We start from the raw sequence: 11,479 nt of genomic DNA, 5'->3' as shown, positions 1-11,479 counted from the left end.
GATAAAACGCCCCCCTGGTCACGGCCGACAGATGGTCATCCAAGGTCAGCCGTGAATCCAGGAGGACTCCCAAGTTGCGCGCCCTCTCTGAGGGGGCCAAAGTTTCGCCCCCTATAGTCAGCGATGGCATCAGCTGACTATGCCGAGGCGCCGGAAACCACAGCCACTCGGTCTTGGAAGGGTTGAGCCTGAGTCTGTTGTTGTTATAAATATGCCATAGATTGGCAGTTGGCAGGGTATTAATGAAGGCCTTGCAAAAGATACTTGGATGTCATGATATGCCTGTACCCACAACATTCAGAATGATGGAGGCAATAATTTTCCTTGTGACACTGTGGAAACAAAAAAATTGGATTTTGAAGAACAAGACAGAAAGAGTACTTTTCAATTTTGGTGTTGGAGAAGACATCTAAGAATGTGGGTGAAAAAACAATCCAACAGATTATAACACAAATCAATACAGAGTCTCATTCAAGGCACATTATGGAAAGACTTAGCTGTCTTGAGAAGTCCATAATGCTGGGAAAGATGGAAAGAAAGAGAACAATCAACAGCATGGTGGATGGATTCAATTGTAACAGTAGCAGTTTTATAAGATTTTTAGGGGCCAGATTGAAGACAGGCCATCGCAAAGCTCTATCTATGCTGTTGGTAAGAGATCACACCAACCAAGTGATACATAATCAAAAACAAAACAAAACAGGAGATTAACATAGTAAGAAAAAAAAAGAAAATCAAGAAATTAATGCATAACAACATGTAGAAACAGCAGAAAAAGAATCTGCAGATATTTTCTCTGTAAAGCCTAGAATCTTATGCAATCATATAAAGATACGTATGTAACAAATATCTATAAATTGTTTATGGACAAAATTGTTCACAGTAAGAAAGCATTCATCTTTCAAGCCAATCCATAATTTTAATTAATAAGGATGTTATTTCTTCAAAATACAATTGGCGATGCATAGGTTAGTGCAACAGAACAGATGATGTGAGATGAAAAAGGTGTTGGAAAAGTAACTGAACAAAATAAAAGTTCAATATAGAGGTTGGCATTGCAATAATATGGAGATTTACTCATATCTCTCTCTGTAAATCAAGGTCCCTGTTCTGTCTATATGTGGTTCTCTCAAGATGCATCATCATCTAGACTTAGATGGAGAAGCCACAATAATTTAAATCCGAGACCATACATTTCTTCCAGACGGGACAGTGAGATGGGCAGTGTATAAATTTAATAATAAATGAATAAAAACAAAAGGCCTAGGAATTATCTAGTCCAAAGACTCTTTCACTGAGACTAGTTTACCAATACTTTAATCAACAAATTCTCAAATAAGCCTTAGTGGAGGCAAGATTAATTTCCAGCCACAGAGGACCAAGACAATAGGAGACGCAAGACATTACTCTTAACAATTTAGAATGGATTGCCTCAAGAGCTCACATGTCTTCTATAGACAAAGCATACATTTGTCATAAATAATTTTACTGTATCTGGGACAAAATTATTGCCATTTCAATTAGCAAACCAAATTATATTGCTGAAAGTATTTTCAAGCAGTACTATCTTTTATTTAATTCTTCCAAGGGGTAAATGATTGAAAAAAAGATTCCTAAGTATATGATGTCCTTGCTCGATGTGAATACCATTTATTTTGCAGTTCTGAAGGCAATTAAAATGCCTCTTGGTGGATAAAACCACTTTTGTCTTGTAATACATGATGTCCAATTTTTCTTTACTGCAGAATGTTGCTTTTATCAACAAAATGAGAACAAAAACATAGAAAGAATACTATACATCAAATACATAAAACAATTTGCTTTTAAAAGAAAGGAACAGATGATAAAAGATGTCAAAGTGTATCTGTATAAGCTGCTCAAGCACATATGCACTAAAGACCCTCTGTTTGGATAAAATGGAAACATACTTTTCTCTCAGGTTCTGCAATTCTTTTTTCATGTCTGCATCTTCAAACTCTGAGTCATTGTCACTACTCACGTACGATGACTGAGAATGGAAAGAAGTTATGTTGATAGTTGGGATTTTTGATCCATTTGGAGAATTAAGGCCCTGTGAACTTGACTTTGCTGACTTTTGCAGAATACATGAAGTCTTTTTAATGTTGTCATTTCCCAGTCTACTGCTCTGAGGTGACAATGGAGATGCATCTTGTTTTCCTAGGAGAGATTCATCTCCAGAATCACTAGAATCCTTTCCATAAAGAACATCAAAAGAGGAAGCTGTCTGCACGCGACGTAGAGGTGACTTTGTATCAGGGCTAGAAGGCTGATGGTCCAGATAAACATCTGGGGGTGCAGAATACCTCAGGGAATGCACAGATGATAAAGTTAATTCATCTTGAGTGCTGATCACTGAAAATCTGCCTATAGTTTTTGCTGGTGTTTCAGCTTCTTTGACATTAACATCGGAGTCTATAGAACCATCTTTTTGAGATTTCTTTTCAAGTAATACATTGACATTTTCCTTTTCATTCCTGTAAGCAATGTCCTTCTGGTCTGCTGTAAGTGAAGAAGAAACAACCTGAAATAACAAATGAAAGAAAGGCTTAGTTGGTTAACATGTTACCTGCCTTTAAACTTTATTTTTATAGAAATTAACAGTACCCTTTGTTAGCTGCAATTGTCTGAGGAATGGGATAAGATGTAGGGAAAAAACAATACAAGATCACAGTACCTGAGTGTATCCTGATGTTAGGATAGTAGTAGGTGAACTGACATTTGCATCTTGACCTGTTTAATATATTGGAAACAAACAAACAAAAGGAAAACATGCATATATCTGGATTGGCAAATTTTAGTGCAAAATAAACGTTAAATATGAAAAATTCTTATTTAAAAAATCCTCAAAGGCCATAACTCTAGTTTCACTGTTGTATTCAAGACTATAGGTCAGCTATATATGAATTAAACATAAATCGTAGTGGTAGATCCAACGCGTGATATCACAATGACTTAAGATTATAATTTCAATGAGATGAGCATTCTATGAAATGTCTAATATAATCTATTAAGAAGACTTAAAGAAAAATAGGATATTTGTTTCTTACAATCATTATTCAGTAATGTTCAAATATGCATCATAATGTTCAAATATGCATCATAGAAAAATGATACGTGATCTTCATAATTAAAAACAGTGACATTTCAATTTTTTCTACTTAAAATCAGTTCAGAAAAAAATGTCCCCCCGCTTTCCACGTATACGATAGGGAACAAAATCATGGTTTCCTAATTTGCCCATTGGATTTTTCTGGAAAAAATTACTTGAATAATGCATGTATACAATATGCAAAAGATAGAGCATGTTGTTTAAAACCATCTGCATATAATTTATATGGTTTGGCTTCCCCACTAAAAGTAAAATCATTACTTATATAGAATTCATATTTAACATATTTCATATATTAAAATCATCACAATAGATTTCTATAAATTTTCATGAGAATCACACATTAAATTTTATTTTGAAATTACTACATTCTGCATTGCTATTGTGATATACACATTCACTAATTCCTAGTTTTCTTAATAATTACCGTATATCTAATAACTACCACATATTAGTTGTTCATATGGATATTTAGAAAGAACAATGGACATTACAGTTATGCTCTACTACCTGCTTTGCTTGATAATAGTTTGTTTATTTCAGAATGCTGAATCCCGGTGCAAATAACTTCGGATTTTTCCTGTAAAACAAAGTATAACAATTTAAATTAATCTTTCAAGGTTTTAATCTGTATAGAAATATATAAACTCTAAAATTATTTTTATATTTCATCTTAAAGCAAATCACTCTTAAGTCACTGATTTGCATTTCACGATTTGGAGGCTTCATACCCTTCTGACACCACATGGTTAATATTTAATATGCTAAATATTTCATATAAATTTCTGTTGTCTGATAGAATTCATATTATATCACAATTTTTTTCTCAATCTAAATGATATGTAAAATCTGTTATTATGCTGTCCCTCTTCCTGTTTTTATTACTCTGACTTCAAAGTACTGCAGAGTAGTCTTCTAGAAGAGGGACATTATGCAAAAGAAACGGAGTCAATCTTCCCTTTTCTTATTTTAGGGGTGGACTTCTTTCACATGTTCCTAGCTCATACTGTACCACGTGGTTACATTAAAATCAGGGAAAACAGGAAGTAGTTCATTTATTTGATTTCTAAAGCGCCACAACCATATAGCGCTTGGCAGTATACAAAAAAAAAACTACAAACATAATAAAAAAAATATACACGTGATCACACATACATATTTTTATGTGTAATTTACTTTGGCGCTAGGATTAATTTACATAATAATGATTTCCTCTTTGACATATCTCCAATATATATTTGAGAAAAAAGTTTTATGTTTGAGATGTCTAAGTCATATTGGGAGTCCTTGACTTACAACAGTCCATTTAGTGGCCATTCAAAATTACAAAGGTATTGGGAAAAAATGACTTATAACCTACTGCTTTTACACTTAAAACCTTTGATTCATCTCCCATGATCAGGTGATCAAAATTCAGACACTTTGCAACTGATCCGTATTTATGACGGTTGCAATGTGATTACCTTTTGTGACTTTCTGACAAGTCAGGTCAATAGGAAAACCAGATTCACTTAACAACTCTGTTACTAACTTAAGAACTGCAGTGATTCACTTAACAACTGTGGCAAGAAATGTCGTAAAATGGGGCAACACTACCTTAACAAATGTCTCACTCAGCAACAGAAATTTTGGGCTCAATTGTGGTTGAAAGTCAAGGACTACCTATATTACTCTTTACCAGGTCTGTGCTGTTCCAACTTGGTTAAAGAATTTCAGTTTGCCAAATGTTCAGATAAGTTCCTTTCCCTTCTTGTTTGAATTTTCTATGCACATGTTGAAAATGATCGTAAGTATGAATTACACTAGCTGGGCCGTTAAATTATTCAAAATGTTCAGCAATACATTCATATCTAAAGAACTTCTCCATTTGGACCAGCATGTGTTCAAAATAGTCTCATTTTTGGACTGGAAGGTAATGTTGAAGTTCTTTTCTGGAAAGGAACTTTTTTCTTCACAACCATAGCAGAACACTGACAGATAGGAACACCTAACAAATACTAACAGGAAGTATCTTATCAGAAGAACTGAGAAGTTTTGAGAAGTTAACATAATAATAGAATAAACTAATAGAATAAAGGTTGGATTTGGTTTTTGAAATTAATGACAGGCATAAGCAACTGTTTAAAGAAGAACCTAAATTCTACTTGGTAATAGCTTAATTTTTATCACAGTTGGTTCTAGAAAGAAATAATGAAACATGTCTGATTTGGTTTTATTAAGGATGAAATCAAATGCGTTTTACACGGTTTATTCATGGACAGCTACTTTTTTTTAAAACAGATATATTTTCAAAGACAAACCAGACTGAGACCAGAATTACAGGGAGAGAGCAGTAAGCCCATGCCACAATTTGGGTAATAATCTTATTCAGAGATTAGAGAATTGTCCAATGGTGGACAAATTATTACATTCAAGAAATATAGATGGCAAAACTAATTGTGAAAAATGATTGTACATCGAACTTGTATGTACAGATATATGCACACATATTTCAATTCATATGCTTCCATATGATTTCTAGGAATCTAGCCATGAAAATGTATGATTTTTTTTCTTCCTTTCTTAAATAGTGATGCTTATCGTATTTGTTATTGTTAGTTGCGAAGTCATGTCCGACTCATCGTGACCCCTGGAGGAAGGCCTGGAGGAATGTTGTCCATGGGGTTGCGATGGGTCAGACATGACTTCGCAACTAACAACAACAACAACAACCATATTTGTATATGTTATATAGATGTACCAGCTATTAGGAAAGAAGCTGTAGATTTTTTAAATTAACTTGAATCCTAGGGCTCTACAGGTCACAAAGAAAGCATATAATCTCAAATACTGAGATCATGAGATGAATCACATAATCATGTAAGATACCCTAGATACACATGTTAGTGCAAACATGTAAGAAATTGTAAGAAGTTACAACAGTAGAATATTGGAACTTATTCTGAATACTAACATGAATCTGAAAACAGTCAAAAAGTATGCCAGGAATTCCAGCATCTGAACTTAAGAACAATTAGAAAAAGGGATAGATAGAATAACAGAGATATGTTTGAAAGATCCAACAAAATATGTGAATGTTTGTATATGTGGGTGCATCTGCATGTATCCCTAGTACAGAATTGCAAGGATTGGATTGAATAGTTTCCATTCTCAAGCACTTCCTTTATTAAGAATTTATTGTTTTTTAATGAAGTGCAGAAAATACAAAAAGCATTTGTAAGGCATGTTTCTTTTTGAATCAATTCTGTGGGCCAGATGTTTAATAAGTAATCTAACCACTGGGAAATCTTCTGGTTCCTTGAGCAATTCCAGGGAATAGACTCTCTTTATTGCCTGAAGACTCAGAACGTGGAGTATTCTCGTGTCAAATATTTATGAATTTTGACATACATCCATTCATTGAATTAAGAGATTCTGAGACCAATGTACTTAAAATAAATTAATTGAAGATGGTGTTCTTTACAGTGCTTATACCTTTTCTTGAGTACTGATGAAATGTTGTTACCTAGACTTTCTGTCAATACAATAGAGATGAATGAATTGATGCAATTTGGAATTATAATATTGGGAGAGAAAGAAAGTTATATTCTTTCATTTCAACTGGTATAAATTCTAGCAAGTTTATGCTTTTTATTCATGAAGGACATCTTTATCAAGTGTATTTTGGAATCCAGTGTTAAAAATCACATATTGTATTTGGCTACTAAATGTGACACAATATGATTGGTCTCCATCCACATCATATCTTGTAAAACATTAATAAAGGCCAAAGTGAGAAAAGACCAACTTTAAATAAAAATGGAAATTCTGCTATGATAGATATTTTCTACTCAGGCCAATAAAATAAGGCGATGAGTCCTAATTCACCCTTATTTGTCTATTTTGAAATGGTGCCCTTAATCATCTTTTAGTTTAAGATATTAAAATTGATTCAATAACCCCAAGTTCAAAGAAGTGTCAATGTAAACAAGATATTATTATGATGTGATGAATTTTAGTAATGGGCATCTGATTTCTTTTTTCAATACAGTATTGGAAACATAGAAGAGTTACATTTTGTTTTTTTGAGTACCTCAGTACTTAAATACAAAGGATATGACTAAATGTTATAGGTAACAATTATAACTTTGCCTTAGAAGTCAGCAATAGGACCAATTTTGAAAATATCTATTAGAACTACAGCAGTTTTAATAGGCATCTGTATGACTTCTAAATGAATGGTTTGACTTGCCAGAATTGGAGAGGGTTGATCTTTAGCTCCAGGAATTTTCAAATCTAACACAAGTGCAGGCAAAGATGCCAGATTAAATTCACCATCCACTTGGTCTGGTGTTGCTGCTGAAGCAGATGATGTTGGAATATACTCTTGATACAGCAGGTTGCGAAGTTTCTCATCCAAACTTTTTATTGTGTTGTCAGTGAAATCAACTCTTGGTGGTCCTTCGCCATCTGATTCTACCAAACAAGGTGGTTGGGGTGCAGTCATGGCAGAGCCAGTGGATGCAACCGGCTGGGACTGGGTTGGCATATGCAACTGGGATACAGCTGTTGAGAGGTGAGGAGGACTTGAAAGTTGAGATGTTGCTAAAACTGGAGGTTCAGAGACAGTGGACATGGGAGGTGTCTGATCTACAAAAGAATGTGATATCTGGCCAAGCTGAGTGTTGTCTGACAAACTGGGGATTTGGGTTGAAGACTCAAGTTCCAAAATGGGAGCATCAGAGATGATAGGGAAAGAACTTTCTGTTGTCTGCACAGGAACAGACTGAAATGGTTTTGGCAGTCCAGCTGTGCTGTGTTCATGTTCTGTATTGGGAAAACAATTTTTCTCATCTATCTTTTGTAGTGTGTGCTGTGAGGCATTTAGAAGGACCTTATCCTCAAAATGTTCTTCAGATGTAGCTGTACTATGGGCAAGAGTGTCACACTGACTGGCTAAGTCTGGTTGTAGCAAAGGGCATTGTAGCTGACCTGTACTTTCAGCAACTTTTTCTAGTGTGGTTGAAGCTAACATTGGAGGAATTGCGGTGAATGTTTCTGGATGGACCTGAGAAAGGGAAGTTAATGAAGAGGGAACAGAAACTTGTGTTAAAGGAGAAGGAGGAGGAGTTCCCCTGGGACATTCATTGGAGTTAAGTTGATTAGAAAGATGTTGATAAGATATGTTTGTTTGTTTTTCTGTCACTGCAGAGCTCTGTTGCTGATCATCCAACAGCTCTAGGCCTATAAACAACAAAAGCAAAAGGAAGTTTCTGAATTCAGAAAATGACTTTGTAAAATCTAAATACTTATAAAGACTTCAACAACTATTGAGCACTAGACTTTTTCCAAAGAATTAAGAAAGATGAAATATTTTCCCAGCTAAATTATTTTAGATGAAACAATTATACATGCTTAATTGCACAGAGTATGACAGCTCATCCTAGTGATTTTTCTAATACAACTCTATTGCACTGTATTGGGTATTAACCATAATGATGCACTGTCCCATTTTAACCAACTGGAAAATCAAAATTAATATCAAGGCATTCAGTGTATTACATAACACTTAAAAGTAATTTATATGACAAGAACTTCAATTACATCTGCACGTCTAAAACAAAACCAGTTCAGGGCAATGTCCATAAATGTGTACGCTTTGTAGATAGGTTATGACACTGTGATTCTGCCAACTATTTCCATCTTCACAGCAAGTAAATGATTGAAATAAATATTTTATTGTAAAACAGCAGTTCTCAAAGTGTGGTCTCCAGACTATTGGGAATCTTTGACACCCTTTCAAGGGGTCCACAAAATAAAAATTAATTTCATAATAAACATAGTATCTATTTGCCCTTTTTTACTCGCATTTTCTCATGAATATACAATGGACTTTCCCATAAATTACATAACATAGGATGACATTATTGCTTTGATAGCTAATGGAATGTGGTTATGTGTTCTTGTATTTTTTTTAAGTATTTTCTAAACTAGAGGATTTGGGATATAAATTTTCAAAGATTAATTTTGTTCTCAATACTTCTGTGTTTGTACTAGCTATCTTCAGTTATATTTTTTATATATTTATTAAATTTGTACTAGCTATCTTCGGTTGTTTTATTTATTTATTTGTGTTGTCTGTGTATTAAATTTGTTTACAGTCCATCTTGCTTCCCCATATATTATGGTTGGTCACACAATAAGACAGATGTTTAGACTGGATTTGACATTTTTGTCCACTTATCAAATCCTTCCCAAAGACCTGAGGAAGGCAGATGTTATATAATAATATTAATGGTATTGTTGCAGGATGTAGGCTATTCTAAAAAAATTGCCTTTTGCAATTGACTGTTGGTGGTTTTGTCAATGCTGATTGTGTTCAAGTGATGCTCCAGATATTTTGGAATTGCACTCAAGGCACCTATTACTATTGGAACTGATCAGGCATTCTTTGGTCATCTTGTTCCTCAACTTCTTTTCTTTCATCTGCTCTGCATCTGATCTTAGCATGCTGATCTTATTTCCCAACCTGATCTTCTATTTTGATGGTGCACTGATCATTGCAAAAATAAATGGAACTTTAAGTGGCAATATAATGATATTTTTTTAAAGGAGCTCTGCTAGAACTTGCTATAGAGTTGCTTGGACCAGCCAGATATTGATTTGTTTAGGTAGAGTGGAAGCAATTTCTGATAGCAGTTAAATTTTGTGTGCACATACTTTTTGCTCAACCCATAGTTTAAGAACTCTTATGCTTGGGAACTGCATTTAACTTGTTTTTGTGTGGAGCTGCATTCATCCTGAAAACATATTATCTTCATTTTGACAATATGACTCATACGTAGTAACTGTAGCCAAAAGAGTGGTCGTGTAATTGCAGCTGGTGCACCAGCTGCAATCCTTTCTGAGCCAGACTCACATTTCAGTTATATCCAGTGGTGGGATTCAGCCAGTTTGCACCAGTTCAGCAGAACCGGTAGCTAATTTTTTGTTGCCCAGGCCCAGAATGGACTTCCAGAAGCAGCATCCACAGAGAACCGGTTGTTCACATATTTGAATCCCACCACTGGTTAAATCCTGTTTCTACCCGTGCAGTATACTTCATGTGAAGCTGCCCTTGAAACACTGTAAAGGTATAAAAAGTGGCGGATAGCTTGTTAACTTGGGATCTCCTCATCCTTGCACTAGTACAAATATGAATGTTGAGCATACTATGTGCAATTGTGTTAATCTCTAAAATCCTAAAATTTCAAAATTTTATTATCTGAAGAACTCTCTCTCCCATTATGAGTTGTGCAGAGTTTTCTGAAGAAGGAAATTTCCTTTCCAAGGCATTTAGGAGAGGTCCTTTATCTGCAAATGTCCCAGGCATCACATTTAATCTTTCTGTAACATCTTTTTCATGAGACTTTTAATTGTTGATTAATTTCAGCTTTGACTATAATGTATATATATATATATATTCATACATTGCATATTAATCGCAGTTAGCCATACAGGTAGTCCTCAACTTACAATGGTGATTGAGACCAGAATTGTATGAGTATCCACTTGAGAAGAAAAATGAAGCATGTATGCATACTTGCATAAATCAGTAAATAGTCCTATACATATTTTTCCTTGTTTTATTCCCCATGAAAATAGCTTGAAAATTGTTTTTTAAAGATTAAAACCTCACTGATACCTGGGGCTTCAGACTGCTTTGTACTTTGAGGAGGATGAGAAGAGAATTCGGGCACTTCAGCAGCTTGATTTTCCACAACGGGACAAATGATAAACCAACGTTTCCCAGTATGTAGAACTAAAGACAGAAAATATTAAAATGAAGAAACATTTGTACCCACAATTAGCAAAAAGTCCACTATTGCATACTATACTATAACGTAATATAATGTGATACCACATTTAAAAATAATACAACAAATGTTAATACAACAAATGAAGATTAATGACTGAAGTTCAGTCTGGGAGATTAACACTTGAAATCCAGTATGAGAGATAAATATAAAGCTATTCTCAGACTTATCCAAATTAAGTTTCACATTTTATTTTCTGCCAAAGTTCTCATCACAGCAATTGGCATAGAACAATGAAAAAGCATCTTTAAAGAAATGCAGTGCCACAGAAAATCAGTGTGTTCAGTGCAATTACTACCGGCTGGGTGACTTTGACACAATCTTGAAATATGTCATTACTATAATTAAGTATTAACTTACAGCAGTGTTTCTCAATTTCAACAACTTTAAGATGTGTGAAATTTACTTCCTGTCTGGGAAAATTTGTGGAGTTGAAGTCCACACATTTTAAAGTTGTTGAGGTTGGGATATACTGCCTTACAGTGTTGGGTGATATACATGCATATTCAAAGAA

At 34.4% G+C, this 11,479-nt stretch overlaps 1 protein-coding gene across 1 annotated transcript in view; it reads right to left on the bottom strand.

Moving 5' to 3' along the window:
• WNK2 (WNK lysine deficient protein kinase 2) overlaps nucleotides 1-11,479 on the bottom strand; it is a 106,014-nt gene that overhangs the window by 19,218 nt on the left and 75,317 nt on the right. The window contains exons 18-22 of the mRNA XM_029284461.1: nucleotides 10,794-10,910; nucleotides 7,362-8,353; nucleotides 3,641-3,710; nucleotides 2,696-2,751; nucleotides 1,929-2,542 (exon numbers count right to left, since the gene is read on the bottom strand). Of these exons, the coding sequence (XP_029140294.1) occupies nucleotides 1,929-2,542; nucleotides 2,696-2,751; nucleotides 3,641-3,710; nucleotides 7,362-8,353; nucleotides 10,794-10,910 (1,849 nt within the window). The remainder of the gene's footprint in view (nucleotides 1-1,928; nucleotides 2,543-2,695; nucleotides 2,752-3,640; nucleotides 3,711-7,361; nucleotides 8,354-10,793; nucleotides 10,911-11,479) is intronic.

The sequence above is a fragment of the Protobothrops mucrosquamatus genome, unplaced genomic scaffold, assembly GCF_001527695.2.
Source record: "Protobothrops mucrosquamatus isolate PMUCROS unplaced genomic scaffold, P.Mucros_1.0 scaffold617, whole genome shotgun sequence".
Taxonomy (NCBI): domain Eukaryota; kingdom Metazoa; phylum Chordata; class Lepidosauria; order Squamata; family Viperidae; genus Protobothrops; species Protobothrops mucrosquamatus.
Note: the sequence above shows the minus strand (reverse complement) of the source record. Positions and strands in the feature narration are given on the sequence as shown.